General features: G+C 41.0%; 1 protein-coding gene across 1 annotated transcript in view; it reads right to left on the bottom strand.

Annotated features, from left to right (window-relative positions):
• LAMA3 (laminin subunit alpha 3) overlaps positions 1 to 18,858 on the bottom strand; it is a 160,340-nt gene that overhangs the window by 135,134 nt on the left and 6,348 nt on the right. The window contains exons 2-3 of the mRNA XM_018566742.1: positions 12,832 to 12,984; positions 851 to 968 (exon numbers count right to left, since the gene is read on the bottom strand). Of these exons, the coding sequence (XP_018422244.1) occupies positions 851 to 968; positions 12,832 to 12,984 (271 nt within the window). The remainder of the gene's footprint in view (positions 1 to 850; positions 969 to 12,831; positions 12,985 to 18,858) is intronic.

The raw sequence follows: 18,858 nt of genomic DNA, 5'->3' as shown, positions 1-18,858 counted from the left end.
GGGGGGTATATGGACTTCTATACCTAAACGTTCCTATAATTCTTGCCCTGGAGAACTCATCCAGAGTCCTATTCAGGTGGTACTTACTGTAACTCCATCCTGAATAGCCAAGTGTATTACATATTACTTGACTTCTGTTTCCAAAGCTTCAGACAAGAAGGCACACATGGTTGACATGTACTTGAGTGCTATGCCTTTGGATTAGGGTGTATAATTTTATCAATACATTTTGTCATTGTAATCTTCACAAAGACCCTGCTAAAACATTTCTCAATAAACTTATAAACCACTCAAACTACAGCTAGTTCCTGGCAACCCCCACTTTGGGCACAATGATTAGCAAAAATCAAAGAATGGCAATTTCACACGTTTCTCACAGTTTTTGAAAGTTTGGTCCTCCTTGCTTTTTTTTATTTTCCTAATAAGTAATTGTCTCCTCTTCTCCTACCTCCCTCCTCCCCTCCTTTTTCTTCACTTCTTTTACTCTTACACTTCACTCCTTTTATTTATAAACCTAATGGATTCTCCTCAACTTATATACCTTCCCCAAAAAGCCATTAAGCTGTAAAATCTAAAAAGTAACCGTATAAATAAAGATTCATCTCTGCTTTTAATTTGAAGTTTATTTACAATTCTATGGCTATATTGTAAAGTTAATTTTATCATTGTTTTTCAAAGACTGATGTTACCCTGAACTGACTTTGGGTAACCCTTGGGTGGTTTAAATATGCATTATAAGCTGCATTGAAACTCGTTAAAATAATCTTGATATTTATATTTTACTTACGTTCTTTACTAATAATGCATATAAGAATGTATGCAATATACAATAAAAACAATTAGTACTTACTAGCAAAGTATTGCCAAGGGGTGTATGTGTTTCCCAAGTCAGTAGACCTCTCTAGCACCCAAAGATCAGGACGAGGAGAATTGGCAAACTTGATGAGAACATAAGCAACATGGAAGAGCTGAAAATATAAATACAAATATAATGTTCAACTACTGTTGGTCAAGATCAGTACCAATGTTGGCGCATGTCAAATCTAAAATACAAATGTATGCAGATTTCAAGTGTTTAATTAACTGTGCTTTGAGCCCCAGGCTGTTTTCCCCTCCAATTTATTGACCTTATGCATAAAGGTAGCCCCACACTGTTAGAGTTCTCTCATTCAGCCCCATAGGTTCAACAAAAGAAATGATTATATCCTGGATATTGTATTAAGCAGTTACTGCTCCCGTGGCTGCAGAATATCCAAACAGTGCTTGCATCTGATTGGATGCAGGCAATCTTTGGTCAATACATTTTCACCCGGCTACTTAAACAAAAGTTGATTGAAAAAGTGGGTGGTACTTATAGGGCCATAGCTCAAATTGCAGACAGTTAAGCAGGAAGTAGCCACAATTCGCGCTGTGGGTGGTCAACATGAGGGTCAGCATATACATACATTTGTGTTTTGGTCCTGACACAGGTTGATGAGGTATTTCTGCAGAATTGGGAATGCAGTGTTTGAATTTCTGTTTGGATTTTATGCAGCCACATACTCTTTCCAAATTGCATTATGAGAAAATATAACTATTCGGGTTATAATGGAATCAGACATGTGAATATCTTCTGTTCTAAAAAGACTACAAATTGTGTTATGTAATAATGTCCCAGATAAATCTAGCAAATACAGTTTTCGCTTTTTAAGTTGCTGGCTGGATGTTGCATAGCATACTTCATATCATGTTGCATATATTGTATAGCATACTGCATATTACACAGGACAATTTGACCTAATCAGCTTGGTTTCCACTCTACTGGCTATTCAAAAGTAAAAGAGGTGCTTAAGAACAGGCATGCTGTTACTACTCTTGTCCAGAAACCTCCTATATGCTCCATCTGAGATTATTTCACTTAGCCCTTGGCAATGTACTGTATGCCTAATCATCCATGTGCTAAGTCTTGCTCTCTTGCTGACCGCGATCCAATGAAAGTGCCTGGCTGGCGAATTAAGTACTCTATATGAACAGGGCTATTGGGTTGGAGATTAGCAGCACAGTTTGGTTGGAGCCTAGGCCCCAAGCTAAGAAACAGCAGAGTGAAAAATCTCATAGGAGGATTATTTGCCCAAGAGACAGGTTAAGTCCATTTAAAATTGATGTTGTCTTTCTTTTCTTGGGCACATCAAAAGTGACACAACATTTCCAGATGTTTGTTGGGTCACGCAGCCAATGGAATTTTTCTGGGAGCAGCACTCCCAATCTTTTTATTCCCAATCTTTTACCTTGCAGAGCTTCAATTTAAGAAAGACTTACAGCTTGGTAGCCTCAAAGACTATAATGTGTAATAACATATGGACTTATTGGTGATTTTAAAAAACTTTTTCTACTAACTGGTTTACCTGACCTATTGCAGTTTCATTAAACATCAAAGTCATTTGTATTTATTCTTCTGTGTCTGAAAACCTTGGTCAGTGTAAATGTTTAGGCTGCAATATTATAGGTATTCTTTTCTATTATGTTTTTCTTAACATCTTTTTTCGCGACAGTTCTCCAGTGGTCTTTTTTTTTTCACCTGTTTACTTTATTCTTCTTTCTCTCTGTCCCTTTGATCAATGGCATTTGCTACGTAATACCTCTTTAATTTGTTATAAGCCTTAAAGCTTTCTGAACGATAGGTCTTGCTTATTTTTACTATTTGTTTTATTTACTCTATACAATGTATTATGACATTGTTACTACTACATTGCTACATCTGCTGATTTGTTAAAGAATATGAAAAACCTTTAAAAAAATCCCATTATGTGTAAATACTGTGTAGTGGAAAATTGGAATATATAGTTTGTTATCAGTGCAATCATTCCTGCTTACTAGTGTCATAAATAGAGATATATTATCTTCATATGAAAAGCCAGGTATGTAGGTCACGGGTTCAGTCAGTAAGGGAACAAGAAACAAAGAAAGTACACTAACCTATAACTACTAATGCAAAATTGTCTTATTTTCTACACTCCGACTTTGATAAATTGATAAATTGGTTACTACTGGTTGCTGCATCCTTGTACTTAAAGGAAAAGTCCAATTTAATTAAAAAATATATATATATCAACTCTTAGCAAGCATGTGAAGCAAAAACGGAGCACTGTATCTCCAAGAGAAAGAAAACAGCCTAACCTCCTTGAGGCAGATGCATTGTTACTATCTTCAGTGATCTGCATACCTATTAGAGTCAAGCATATACACTGAGCTGGAGATTAAGAAGACAGAGTATGCCCTCGGAGAATAATGGATCTATGGAGCACCAGAGCTGGCAGACACTAGGTTGTTGCTTGAGGGTTTTTAGTGTGTGTGGAATAGGGACATAATGACTTACTTAATAAAGCAATAGGTTTGCTTTCACCCCGCACCCCACCACTATCACCACCACCACAGCAGCACATACTTTAATCCCTGGACATTCTGAGCTGCTGCCAGGAGCAAAGGTAACAAAGGAAATACCAGGTACTTATGGGTATGGAGGACCCACTTGCCTCAGGATAGGACCCACTTGCCTTATGGGTATGGAGGACCCACGTGTCTCACTTCACAGGAAAGCTCTGAGCCAATCACCAAGCACCAGTACTGTCACAGTGTAAACCATGGCTTAAGCGATTTGCACTGGGAGGCTTCTACTGCTACTAATAGCCAAACACAGTGACAGGCAATGAAGGAAAGGTGAATATGTGCTACATGGGCAAATCACTGATTCTCCTTACTGCCATGTTCTGAATGCCTGAGAACAAACTGGCTGCAGTTCTTCCCTCTGGGGGCTCTATCCAAAACTTGCTGGAGTCTCACTTTAAATCCATTTATTCTTCTAGTCTGGCTTTGAGGTAATGGCCCCTGATGCCACTCTATGCATAAGAATAAGGCACAGATAAGGGTCACCAGCCCATTCTATATTAAGACAGGGAAGGAAAAAAGATCTTAAAGCATACAGATATAAAAGGCTCAAATGAATGCAGCTCTGTAATCAGTAATACATCATTACATGCATTTTTTTAATGCAAGCAGTATAAGTACCTAAATTTGATATTGTATCAGCCTCTTGCGGTCCCGGTACAGCAGGGCTGAAGTGTGAGAGAAAAAAGCAGAACAAGGAGCCAGACAGTTCAGGTGCTGGCAATAAGCATGTTGATAGAAGGAGAAAGCAGAGTGACAGAGCTCATCACTGTGTTGCTTCTCCTTTTACTGTCTAGCCGCAGACTAGGACAATCCAGGATGACCTGAGCTCAGAGGTAATGGGTTATGTGATGCTGGCCATCAGACAGAGGGCATTTAGCATCAGAAATAAGTACTAAAGAAAGAAATGTCTGGATTAAAGCTGACTATCGCAGCAAAAAGTTGGTTTTGTTAGTTTATCTTTAATTGGCGATCATCTTTAACTTGTTATGTTAGGCAAGAGTTTAGCTTTAACCAGTGCACCACCACTGTGGAGGGAGAAAGAAAGATTTACTCCAACAAGTACAGGATTCCGAGCAGTTCAAACCATGAACTGGATAATTTCTACAAAAAGAAAAAAAGTGATATATATTCCACTGAGTTACCCGAATATTGCCTGTCATGTGCTAGAACACAAGCGTCCACAAAATGTTTGACTGTATGATGCCCTGTGCCACATTTGAAGTCTCACTGTGCGGTGTCGTGACCTAAAATTGGTTTGGACCCACTGAGCTAAACATTGAGCATGTAACAGCGGCATACACCTGGTAGCAGGCTCCTGATTTAATTTACAAGGTAACACCCAGCCAAGAGGAACATGTTTGGAATAGCATGGCATTGAGCCAACAGTAAAATGTTGCTGTGCTGATTCATGTTCTTACTTGAGTTTGCTAGTATAAAGTAGTCATGCAACAATCACGCTGCTGCCAAACATCAAACAGGCTCCTAGAGCCAGGGCATAAAACATTTATAAATGACAAAATGTGCCCTCAAGTAGAAAGAGCCACACTGTAGGCACACGAAATATCAATCTCTGTTTTAACATTAAATATTTAAAAAAGTCTAAAAGCTAAATACAGCAAAATATCAAATTAAAAGAAACAACACACCATGAAAGCCCATAAATAAAGCTAGAGGCATATTGATAAATACTTTGGCAAATCCATTCACATTTGCAATACCAGATTAGCTGTAAATTTGATGACACTGGCTGGCAAATGTGCTGTTGGTAAATGTTACAGCAAGCAAAATCTAGGGAATAGTCAATGTACAGTAAGGCAGTTTTAGTGTTTCAGTGGTGAATCTGCATTCAATGTTTATGTTTTTCAGTCCAAGTACTGAACCTAAACACAGGTTAAGCACCCTGGACAGAGTTAGCGCTATAGAACAAGAAATATGAATGGCGAAAGTCCTGTGAAGATGACATTCACTGGGTTGAAAATTGGGTAAGTTGTATAGTGAGAAATATTTTAAGTAAGGTTAAGTAAGGTTCTATAGAGGGCTGTGTGGACTCTAAGGTGGCTGTGCGGGATCTATGTTGGGCTGTGCGGACTCTCAAGTGGGCTGTGCTGGATCTATGCTGGGCTGTGCGGACTCTCAAGTGGGCTGTGCTGGGTTTATATTGGGCAGTGCTGGGTCTAAGGCGGGCTGTGCAGTCTCAACAGGGGTCCCAGTCGGTCTTGGTGGGTGTGGGCAGAGTGGATTCACAGTAAGGAGGAGATTTGTTGCCAGTGCTGTAAACAGGAAGGCTTCAGAGGAAGGCTGCCAGGACCTTGCTGGGTATAGGCGCTTAGTATCGGGGGAACTTTCAGGAGTACAAGTACTTGTCAAAATGCCCAGAATCGGCACTGATACTGGTATTGGTGCATCCCTAGTTAGTATATCCAAAGTGTTCTCTCACGCTCTCTCCTGCCGACTGCTGAGACGAGGTGAGGGCAGAGATGAGGGGGGTGCGAGGGCCACGTGAAATGGCCAGGCTGGCCTTGTGTTTCACACGTGGTCTACATGGTTATTGTTTCATTCCACTATTTATTTTGTGATACCATTATTTTTATAATTTATTAGGTATGTCCACCTATAAGTATAAAAAATGATTCCTATCAGTTGGCTCTAAATGGGCTTACTATAAGATTCTCCTCCCACCGTTTCAAATGCATAATAGCCTCTGTGATTAATTTTACCCAGGAGCAAATTAACTTACCAATATGTACCAACTGACCCTATTTGGTTTAATATGGGTGTAGAGTCATACACTTCATATAGGGAATTTGTCAGCTAACCTTTGAACCACAAGTTAACAGATCTTTTATCTTTTTAGCAGTACAGTGCTTCACCTAAACCTTGAAAAACCCTTATATGTGTAGTAACTCACTGCTTAGACTTGGTAATATACTTGTGCTGAATATGTGGGTGTCTTGATTAATGATGTAAACTAATAATACATTCACTCTGGACCATGTTAAATATCGATGTCAGTAAATGTTGGGAAGTCCAAATCCATGCAGTTTCTATACAGCTCATGGTCTGCTTCGTCCAGAGTGCTGGAAATTAGGATAAGGGCACCAATGCTTCTTAACATACTTGCTAGGGGTCCCAGATTTGACAGGACATTGTAGAAATGTCACCAGCACACCAATCCTTTTAGAATAGCAAAGGCTTCATTTATTGAAGTTCCTTGTCACATAAACAAGCGCTTTCGGGGCCACACAGGGTCTCTTCATCAGGATTTAGCATTGATCGTCAATGCTAAAGGGAAACCTGACACTGGAAGCACAGTATGGAGAAGCCTAGGATGGGTTTTGCATGACACACTATACAGGGACAGACAACCATGGTAACCCCTATACATGCCTGGCAGAACTCTAGCATTACTCTCCCCAATGATCTCACAATTGTTGACTTGCTACAAGTTCCTGGATCATGCATCAGCTTTCAGGCCATCTGAGATGTAAACATGGTGTCATTAGATTGTGACTGCTTATGGATGGGCAGATTTTTGTGATAGCACAGGGACATAAACACAAGAGATATGCCTGTGCTCCCTTTTAAACTAATGTTTTAATAATTGTTCCCTTTGTATAGATAAATAGTTTATCATTATTTTCAGGCATTCCAGTTCCTCTGGGGTGATAAAAACTGATTAATAATGGTGTTAATAACACTTATCTCCTACATGACTCAACAAGTGTAAGAGATAATAAATTACTGACATTCCTTTACATGAATAAGGTTTTGTATGGCTGCTCTAACATTGTATTTCATTCATTTCAGTCAGTCTAGGCTTAAACTGAACCTGTGCTTTGCCCATGCAAGGCAAAGCAACAGGTTCACTTAAATGTAGCCCTCCCTAGCAGCATATACTTACTTTCCTTCACACCTCCACCACTTGTTTAGCCACCAGGTATACAGGAAGGTCCTGTGTAAACTATGAGGTGCAGAAATGATAGCTTACACACAGTTATGGGCTACTTGTAGGATAGCACTGATTGCCCAGCTTTTTCACATGGAGGGAATCACATGTATTCTAATACCAGGGAGTACCATGTATTTCCTGTGGCTCCTAGCATTGAATGGTGTGGTGGTGGAGGGAAGGATAAGTAAGTATATAGTGAGAAGGACTGTTGCTTTGCACTGAAAGGCTAACACATAGTTTTGTTTAAATACACCCAAAACTAAAACATCAAGTAGAAGTAAATGAATGAAGAACTGAACTAAGGAACCTGTGCCAAAAAAAAGGCAGAGTACGAAGAATAGACAACAGTAAATTGCTCCTTGTAAAAATGCTTTAAATCAATAACCAAGGACAAGCATGCAAATAAAGAATGATGCCTTTTCCCCAACGTCACATACACAAATGTTGTGTCCGGGTTTCATGGCAGCTGAAACCCGGACACAAGATGTCAGGCAGACAGGGGCAACCACTGAAAATAGTTTCGACTGTGATATTTACATATGTATGGGCGGCGCAATTTACATATGAATAAGCCACGACTCATTCTCCCCAAAACATTTCTGTGCGTCTCTAGAGTGTTCGGGTTTTAATGGAATAAAAGGTGGCAACCCTAATGGGGCCCCATGATTTCTATTTTTTGCCCTGCTTGTAACTACTGACTACACCTGAGCAAGCACTAATATAGCAAGTATATAATATGAACGTGACAGCTTTGTTACTTATTTTTATACATGCAGTGTCTTTACTGTGCATAATGATTTTTTACTTAGTTATTGTCTAAACCATGTCTTTTATTTTCTAGTTCATTTTGATTAAAGAATTTGAACTCATAATAAAAATCAAGTGTTCCAATTTGTGTACAAAATTAACAGCCTAGTGGCACAACTGAGAGGTAAAGTATGGGCCCATGCCTTCATCTTTTCTTGTAAGCATGTTCTTCTACATCTTCTGGAACTGGGTTTTGAAATACAACAGGATCCCACAAGTTGTCCTTAATGCCCGATTGTATTGGATCTCTTCCTTACCCTCCCTTTAGTCCTATGGCTGACCTTTACTAAGCAAGTCTAAATCTTATGGGTCACTCTGCCCCAAGACAACCTTGGCCCTGCAGCCATATGCAGACTCCATATGCAGCTTCAGTCTACAGTTGCTATATTTGCTGCTTTTATTGAACCATCTTTAATGGACATTTATCATCTTTCTCTGATTCTTTTTGTTGTTGGGACCTCTTATAGTTTACATTTCGATATAAAAAAACTGCTGATTGTGAATGGGAGGTCACAATCAGTAGCAATAGGTTCAATTTAATGCAGACCTTCCCAGTAGTACTTACCTTTCCTTTACTCCTTTGCCACTCCTTTCAGCCTCTGGAAGCGTAACTTAAATAGGGCTATGGACTGCCCATGTGACAACACTGATTTGTCATATGATCGTCCATACCTAGAGGTCACAGTTATTTCCTTCAGAAGCACTGAGCAAAGCAGTGGGAGAGCAAAGGAAAGTTATGTCAAAAAAGTCACTGGTGATGGAGGGGGTTAAAGCAAACTTGTTTTGCCTTCCATCGGCAACACACAGCTTTCTTTAAAGTGTATGTAAACCTTAATAATGATATTAATTGATTTAGTCCTGTTCAGTTTGTTAAAATATACCACTGAAATAATTTTGTTATATCAGTTCCATAAGCGCAGAAATAAAAAAAATACCTGTTGATCCTGCCAGAAGGCTTGTCAGCTGATAACTTCCTCTGCCGTGCTATTATAAGTTCCATTGCTCCTAGCTATCTCTGTGGACTACAGATGTGACAGTCTTCAGAGATACCTGGGAGATAGCTCTATGTTATGGAGGAGAAGAGAGGGTGAGGCTTCTGTAGACTTATCCTAGAGAACAACCTGCTACTATCTAAATACAGTACAGTGAGTGTGTGTTGTCACCCTAGGAGGGAAGTGTGTTACTAGCAGAATCACCAGGTAAAAATAATGGAAATAAAAGCTGGAAAAAGAAAACGAATGCAGCCACCACATCTAATGACTGATAAGATGCAATATATTACATTTTTATCATAAAATTAGAAAAAATCAGTACAGAAACACAAACCTGCCACACAACCAATTCCATATAAGAAAAAAAAATCACAAATTATTATTGTAGTATAAAGGCAGAACATCTGAAGCACAGGAACTGCAATTCAAAATTGGCAATTACAAAAACTGAAATTAAGCTTTTATAAAGAACTCATTTTAAAATATTTATATGTAGGCTTTATAAGTCGGTATGGGTATTACGGCAAATCTGTAAGCAATGTAAGCAGTTGCATTTAATGGTAGCCAGTACACATAACAGATGTGTGGAATTTTGTGTAGTTAGGCAGAAACTGTCAGGAAAATGTCAAGCTGCATCTACATTAAAATAAGGGAATGCTTTCATCATATAGTATGATGAAAGAAAAATCGAATTATGAGTATTCTTAAATTATATCTTAGCTAAAGTTTGTTACAATGTATCAAGTATTTCTAGAAGAATAAATGGATTTAAAGTGGGACTCCAGCTAGTTTTGGATAGAGCAGAGAGGAGTTTGAACCTCTGCAGGTTTTCTGGTCTATGGAGCATTTACTCCCTGACAATTACATAGAGGATGTCTTTGTATGTGTGTTTTATACTTGCTATTTTCTTGGCATTTTCTGAGTTTTCTGCATACCTTTCCATCTGACCTTCCCATATGTTATGTGATAAAAGCCTCTCCTTGTCATAGTTCATACTAAACTAATGATTCCCTTCACTTGCAGTCATAAAACTTATCTAGGATAAAGGTCTAAGGTCAGTTAGACTTCAGATTGCTCTGTTCCTGCATGATCCACAGATCATAGCAACCATAGCAACCAGAACACAGAAATATACAATGACAGAGGATATTTTCTGAAGCCCTCTGAAAGACAGTTCAGTGAAATATAGTTTTGATATTATTACAACAATTTAGGATAGACAGAATGACTATACTTACCAAACTTTCTGAACAAGTTTGCTGATAGACAGAACTATATGGCACACTAAGATCCCAACTAGTTTAAACAAACTCCACGGTGGCTCTGAATATCTTAATGCCTAACTCCGGCTCCCACACAATAAAACACACTTCCCATTTTAATGGGCGGCACACCAGGTAAAATACTTACGAACTAATATCACAGCTGATCTCAGTAAACTGTTAAAAGCCAATTAACCTCCCTGCTAAACACAATGAAAACTAAGCATGGCACCAATTGTCAATTGGTTTGGCTAGTGCAGTTCAAAATGATGGTCCTACCTAGGATACTTTATCTTCTACAAGGCTACGAATTAAATTGCCACAACACTTTTTCTAGTCATCTTCACTGCATATTCAGTTTGTTTATCTGGGTCTACAATTCCCAGAGGATCCACAAACAAGTATTGTCCCTCCTTAATCACAGTGGGGAGTCAGTTACCCTCTATTACAAAGCTGCTCAGCTCACTCAACTGGTAGACTGGTGCAGCAACCACCTCCATAAACAATGAGTCACCATGGAGCAGAAGGAATCCTCTCGCCCTGTAGCAGGACTCATATAGCCCTCTTCACCTCTGTCTCCTGAGATTCTTGCGGACCCAACTATTGGAATAACAATTCGGGCAGCCAGGAAACTGCTTGCCTCTCTCCATTCCTGTCTACACTAGCCCCTAATGTTAGGATCCAGCTTTCCTACCGGGCCTGGAAAATAAGAACCTTCACCATCTGCTTTATGTAAATTATGATTCTTAGATTTTATATCAAATAAGAAGTAGCTTTCATACACTGAAATCAGGACCCTGGTAGACCCACAGCTAGATATGTGGAGTTCGTAACAGCTTAGTCATTAACTCTATCCCATATATTCTCTATCACTAGACTTCGGGACCTCGATAGGCCCCTCCTCATGAATGAAGGAATGTGCAAGGGAAAGACACCCAAACAACATGCTCTTTCTACAATATATACATTTGTGTCCACCCCCCAACAGTTTAGTTCCCCCCTTTTTAAAAGAAATGGAAAAACAAACTGGGCGTGAACTTTACCGAGCAACAATGTGAGAGCATATTATATTTTACCCACAAATTCTCCATCGCAAACAAATTTCAAGAAGTGGGATATATAATGCTTTCTAGATGGTACAAGGTCTCTTACGTATTAAACAAGTTAAATACGAGTATGGGTACCCACATTTTCTGTCCCTGCTCCAAGCTACAACCCTTTGGGACACAGTACACACCACATCAAGTTTCTACACTTCATTGAGCTTTCCTGACACCACCAACAGAGATACTTGACCCCCAGGGCGCCATATTACCCTGGAACCCTGCAGAGAGCAGACTCTCTCCCCTTTTTACCTCGTACCCCTCTTTTTCTCCTGTCCTTATATATTGCCCCCTCTACCTCCACTATCCATGTTAGTCATCCTCCCTCTGCTCAGTCGCCCATCCTCCCCTCTCTTTACATACTGACCCTTGCCCTATACACACCCTTCCTGAGCAGGAACATTTTTAATCCACACTAATCTCTCAACTCAGTCTGGGAGGAGATACTCTTGCACTCAGTGTGGACCATCTCACTAACAAGTCCTCCACATACCCTTTTGTTGCACTTTACAACAACCTTATATGATACCATTGTAATAAGCTGGTAATATACAGTATATGCTTTGTCAGTATATATCTGGATGTAATATTTCTCACTTTCATCCAATTTTATACTTAATATTACTGTACATAATGTATGTCACCATAAATAAAACTGTTTATAAATAATGAGGGGAAATCCAATTATCAATGTAAGGGGATGACACCTTTTATTATCAAAGGTCTAAACATACAAACAGCCTCTGTTTGTATGTTTAGACGTTTGTTTGTATGTTTGATCACCCACAAAGGCAAAAGTGTGGGGGGGGGGGGGGGTGCTGAAATGACAGTGGATGGCGCCACTGGATCAGATGGACAAAACAGTAAGTCACCAGCACTCCAAAGGTTCTCCAGGCAAAGTTCTTTTTATTCCATGTGTAAAGTTGCATCACCAAAAAAGTCCTTTTTTAAGTTAGAAAAAAAAAGTAAATCCATCATCAATCGGGTCATCTAGCAATGTAGATCTGGTGAACCAAACTTTGTCCGGTTTTCTAATCCCTAGTCTCCTAGGGCATCAGGCTTTATTGCTATATGTAACCCATTGAAGAGGTGCACTCTACATTTTTGTCCTGGTTCCTGTTGTCACCTGGACAGAAAATGCCGGAAAATAAAAAAAATTGGCACTGGAACACCACTACAGGGGAAAGTTCCTGAAGGGAGTACCTGTTCTGGTGACAGCTGTCAAATATTGTAATTCCTACACATTCAGCATAAAACAATCATAAATAAAATAAAACATACATTTTTCTTACCTGACCAAGATCTATAGTGACATTGACCTCATTGTATTGCAACCCCAATGACAATGGGGGGCTTTGCCACCATCGCTCTGTTCCATCTATGGCATTGGACACAGGGTATGCTTTGTTAGGATCTGATATGTCACAGACATCACAGAACTGTCCCTGTAAAGAAAAACAAGCACATAACTACACATATACTCAAAAAAAAAACCATGAGTCTTAAATGGCCTTGCTAGGGTTACCTTGATAGAGTTTAATTAAATCTTTATTTATAATTTTATCTCTACCAATTCAAAAACATTTACATTTCCATACAAACAGAACATAAGAAAAATAAGAAAATTTCCTGAGTTACCAATATCCCATAGCAAATATATATTCAAGACTAACTCCATAGGTCATGAATCTAGCAAAAAAAGCCTCAACCAAAAACAAAATAATAATAAATAACAAATAAAAAGATACATTGCATACCCTCTTAATAAAAAAAAAAAAATACATATTTCCATATTCCAAAACCCTCCCCCAAAGTTCCCACTCTAAAGGTTCATCAAGCTATAATCCATCCAAATATCCCATTTACTGAGGAACGCATCATGGTTCTCTCTACCCATTGCTATCCACTTTTCAGATTCCATAATACAATTTACCTGCCTTGCCCAATCTGCTCTTGTGGGTACCTTTTGGCTCTTCCAATATCTCGGTATTAGCCTCTTTGCTGCATTTAGGAGATGGGGCAAAACTGTAGCTTTGTATTTAGCCTTTGACACCGGCATCAAATGCAGCAAAAAGACCTCTGGAGAAAACGGTAGAGTCTCACCCAGAGTGGTCTGTATTTGTGCTCTAACATCCTGCCAAAAAGGTTTAAGCTTAGGACATTCCCACCACACATGCAAATATGTCCCCTGTAACCCACAGTTCCTCCAACATAGAGGAGAGACATTTTGATAAATTTTCCCCAAAGAATATGGAACCCGATACCACCGGGTAAGCACCTTATAATTAGTTTCTTGAACTCTGGAATCTATAGATGAGTTATGGGCCCGCGCTAGTATTTGGTCCTTCTGTGCATCCGAAAAAGTCACACCCATGTCCCTCTCCCATTCTCTCATAAAGTACAAAGAGCCTCTTGAGCTTATTTTCAATAACATTTTATACATAAGGGATAGAGAGCGACTAGGGGGGGATACCTTGATAGAGTTAATATTACAGCCATAGCTTGCAGTGTTTTACAGCAAAAAAGAAGACATTTTCTGCAGTTATACTTATAGAAGGGAATTGAACAAAACTGGAGCAGACAAAACCTGGTGCAGCTATGCACGGCAACCAATCAGCCTCTCTCCTTCATTTTGAAATCGTAACTGAACAAACTGAAGAGAGAAGCTGATTGGATGACATGCACAGCTGCTCCAGGTTTTGTCTGCTCCAGTGTTAATTAATCCCCCCCATTGTGTTTGAGGTCACAGGACTTGCACCGCCCATTTGTTTTTATGCCATTTGAGGATAGTAAGCTGTCATGGCATGACAACAAATAGGCTGAGGGAGACGTGAAGTCACAACTCGATTCGCCCATTTGTTTACAATCGGGCCGGCACTGTCATTTGCGGCAGGAGTTTTGCTCGAGCGGCGAGACTTTTTTGTTTTCGGCGAGTCAGCGGGCGTCGTTCATCGTGATTGACTTGGATTACATCGCTGGACGACATGATTGACAATCTGTTGCATCATTGGAGCCTTTTTTTAAATAAATGACTTTTGTTTTTTGTTCAAATAAAGGATGTTTTCAATGTGTGGCATGTTTATTTACCTTTTCTCAGTATTTTTGGGTGAATGAGTAGGGGTAGCAACTACCCCTTACTCATTCACAGGGCGGCGGCATCTAAATGGCTCTTTATGAAAAGGGGTACCCAGATGCAGATGAGCCCTCCTGCCCGCAGACCCCCACAACCACTGTGCCAGGGTTGTTGGGAAGAGGCCCTTGTCCTCATTGGCATGGATGTAGCTGCAACTCCGTTTGGGCATTCTGATAGTAGCAAGTGGCCGCTGTCAGAATACAATGCAAAACAGTGGGGGATTCCTCCATCGGAAAGCTGGCCATACACCTATAGATTATCTGCAGATTTTCTATAGTCAGATGGAAAAAGTGCAACAGATTCCTCCATCTACGCTGAACTGTGTGTATAAAGGAATCTCCCGCTGGGCCAAGCTTCAGTATCTTGCTAGTCGGCCCCGCTGGCTGTCAAAATACCTTAACAATCTGATTGGATGCAGGCATTGTTCAGGTATTTTGAGAGCCAGTGTGGCCGACTAACAAGATACTGAAGCTTGGCTAAGTGGGAGATTCCCTTATCAGCACAGTTTAGTGTAGATGGAGGAATCTGTTGCACTTTTTCCATCTGACCATAGAAAATACCTGAACAGTGTCTGCATCCAATCAGATTGTTCAGGTGTTTGGACAGCCAGCGGAGCCAACGAGCAAGATACTGAAGCTTGGCCCAGCGGAAGATTCCTTCATCAACAAAAGCCGAATAATCAACATTTGTCAAATGGAGGGGTCCTAAGGGGGTCACATGCTGCTCGAATTTTGGTCGGGTTAGCAGGACTTTGCTGAGCTTCAAGCAATGTGTGGTCAGCTTTATCCTCTAAAGAGCAACCAATCAACAATTAATCTGTGACTAGAATGAAGTCAAATCTGATTAGTCACTCAAGGTCAGCATTTCCCAGCGTTTTTTCATTCACTGCACCCTTTAACAATATGCAAAATCTCCAGACACCCCAGTCTAAAATATAAAAACTGTAAGTGTAAAAAGGTTAAAAAAAAATGGTGTGCAGCCCTCCAAAATACATACTAGACCTTTATCCCAGATAGGGGTCTGGTATGGATTTAAAGGGAGACCCCATGCAAAAACACAACATAATAGGGTTCCTTCCACATCAGAGTCCCCCTTCAAATCAGAAGCCCACTACTTTTACATCAGGACTCCCCATTTACTTTAGGAGCTTCCTTCACATCAAGAGCCCTCTCCTTCCACATCAGAGTCCCTCCTCCTTCACATACAAGCACCACTTAACATCGGGAGCCCCTTCGCATAAGAGTCTCCCTTTATTTCAGGTGTCCCCATTTACTTTAGAAGTTCCATTAACATCATCAGCCCTCTTCTTTCACGTCAGAATCCATCCTTCACATCAGGGGCTGACTGGCAACTTTTAGCCCAGGGGGTGGGCAATTGCCACCCTGCCCCCCGGCCCAGTCCCCCCCTCCTTCACATACAAGCACCATTTAACATCGGAAGCCTCCATTTACATCGGTAGACCCCTTCACATCAGAGTCCCCCTTTATATTAAGAGCTTCCTTCACATCAGGAGCCCTCTCCTTCCACATCAGAGTCCCTCCTTCACATACAAGCTCCACTTAACATTGGAAGCCCCCTTCACATCAGAGTCCCCCTTTACATCAGGAGCCCCCCTTTCACATCAACATCCCCCTTTCACATCAGAGCCCCCATTTACATTAGGAACTCCATTCATACCAGAAGTCTGCCTGCACCATAGAAAGGCAAGATACTGTGCAAAAATTTCAAGGCACCCCCTAAGAGAGCCAGAAGGCACCCCCTAAGAGAGCCAGAAGGCACCCCCTAAGAGAGCCAGAAGGCACCCCAGGGGGCCACGGCACCCTGGTTGAGAAAGACTGTTCTAGGTTACTACACTTTGCACAGCTCTTGGCATTGGCTTACTGAATACAAATGATGGAGTCGCCTCAATAAATCTTTCTTTAGTCCACATGTTCTACAGAGAATAGATAAGACGAAACAACATGTTTTCCTCTCGTAAAGTTAATATTGATTTCTCGACTTTTGAAATAATAGTTCAAGTTCAGGCTTTCTGGCCTACGCCTCACCTCCACACACCTGATGAGCCACTGCTTGACACAAGAGCTGCAGGTAGGTAACACCTGTTTGAGTTGTGATGTCATTTGTTTGCACTTAGTGAACTTACTTCGAACCCCAAACATTCTTCTCCAACACACCTAGATGTCAACTGTGGAAAAGTACACCAGATCAATGGAAAATATGTCCAGGCTTCAAATCACATTTGTGTATTCAAAAGCTTAAAGCTGAACTCCAGGTTAAGCAAACATTGTCTAAATACAAGAGTCATGTGTATTGCTAGTTGAATCATGGTGAGCTTTGTGTATTTCTTCCAGATTTGTGTAGTAATACAGTGTGAAATGTTGTCTCTGCAGGAGCTTTCTGTAATAAAGACAGGTCATGGTTGCTCTCTTCCTTGTGCAGGGTGACTGGTCTTGTCTCCGCCCCCTCCTGTTAGTTTGCTGTAGGCAGCCTGTAATGGGTGGAGCCTGTTAGGTCCCTCCCACAGCTCTGCTCTCTGCACAGGCTATGTACAGTGACGATGTTACTGCTTTTCACAAATATATCTCGGTTTGCATAGGTATTTGGTTCACAAAAGGGGATTTACAGCATATCCTGTGTGGCTATTGAGTCATATATAAATGAAAGTTGTTTGTTCCCGGAGGTTAGCTTTAGAGCCTAACTCCAGCAATTGTTTAATGTTTTTTATTTTTAGTATAGGGTTAGAATCTGTGCCAGGTGTTTTTTGATGTTTGATGAGATTTTCCCTCAGTTTTTGTCCTTCTTTCACTGAGAAGAACACAAAGAGCCCTAAGGTCTTGTTCACACCAAATGCAGACCAGATCTACATGAGGTTCTGCACACGCAGTGCAGTGGGTTGTGCCGCGTTTTTGCCGCGTTTTTGGTGCGTTTCGGGGCGTTTTTAGTGTAGAATGGGCTTTCAGTGCGTTCCAGGGCGTTTGCAAGCGGTTTGGATGCGTTTTGGATGCATTTGCAGAGCGTTCCCGAGCAGGTAAAATAGGGCTTGCTGCAGTTTTTTTACATGCTCTGGAACTGAACGCTGCGGTGTGAACTAGACCCCAAAATACCATTGGAATACATTGGACGCAGTTTTGATCCGGTCTGTAACTGCTCTGCTCCTGGAACGCGCTTGGTGTGAACAAGGCCTAAAGCATCTTGTCAAGATTGTGTGAAAAGGTTAGAATATACGTCAGCACTGCGGAGATGTCCCCTCACTTTCTGTTCCAGTGACACCATGGAAAGGTGACAACATGGAAAGGTGTCAGCAAAAAGGAAAGGAAGTCATTTTTCTCAAATCAGGGAAAGAGAAAGCAGCACAAAATAAAACAAAAACCACTGACAGAGGTTCTAACCTTTTCTCATTTTATCCAAAGTAAAAAAAAGATTTAGGATAGAGTTAAGAAGAACTTTGGGGAACAATTTTCTTAACCCTCGCAGTGGGGCTCCCCCTGCACTGCAAGAGTTAAGTGCTTGTTTTTGTCTAGGGAGGAAAATAACAAAGTAATACTCACCTGAACCTCGGAGCCGGCGGGCTGTGACAGCGCTCCTCCAGCCTGTCTCCTCCTTCATTGCAGCAAAGGTATGCACACAGAAGCACATTATGACACACAGAACTAGGGATGTCCCGATACCGATACAGGCAGTCCCCAGGTTACATACGAGATAGGGACTGTAGAGTTGTACTTAAGTTGAATTTGTATGCAAGTAGTAACAGGTAAATTTTTTTTAAGTTTAACTCGAGCCAACAATAAATGGAACGGGGAAGAGACGCTGACGGACCGGACCGGCGGATTTGAAGGGACACAGGCCACTGCAGCCGGTACATTTAGGAGAACTGTGGACCCCGATTCATAAGTACGGATTGTCCGTAAGTCGGACGTCCGTAACCCGGGGACTGCCTGTACTAGCATCGGTATCGGGACCTATACAGGGCATTTTCACAAGTACTGTGAAAATGCCCCGATACATAGCGCCGATGCTTGCCCTATGGTTTTTTTTAATCTTCAGGCTGTCCAGGGGTACCGTGCGTGTTGGGGTCCTCTGGGCAGCCTGCCGGGCAGCTAAATTAGGACCCCACATGGAGCGCCACCCACAAGACCAGCAGTGACGCGCACGCTGCTCTCCTGACGAGCGCCGGACATGACAGCAC

This window comes from Nanorana parkeri, unplaced genomic scaffold (genome assembly GCF_000935625.1).
Source record: "Nanorana parkeri isolate BGI_ZX_2015 unplaced genomic scaffold, ASM93562v1 scaffold971, whole genome shotgun sequence".
NCBI lineage: Eukaryota > Metazoa > Chordata > Amphibia > Anura > Dicroglossidae > Nanorana > Nanorana parkeri.
This window is presented reverse-complemented; position numbering and strand designations above follow the sequence as displayed.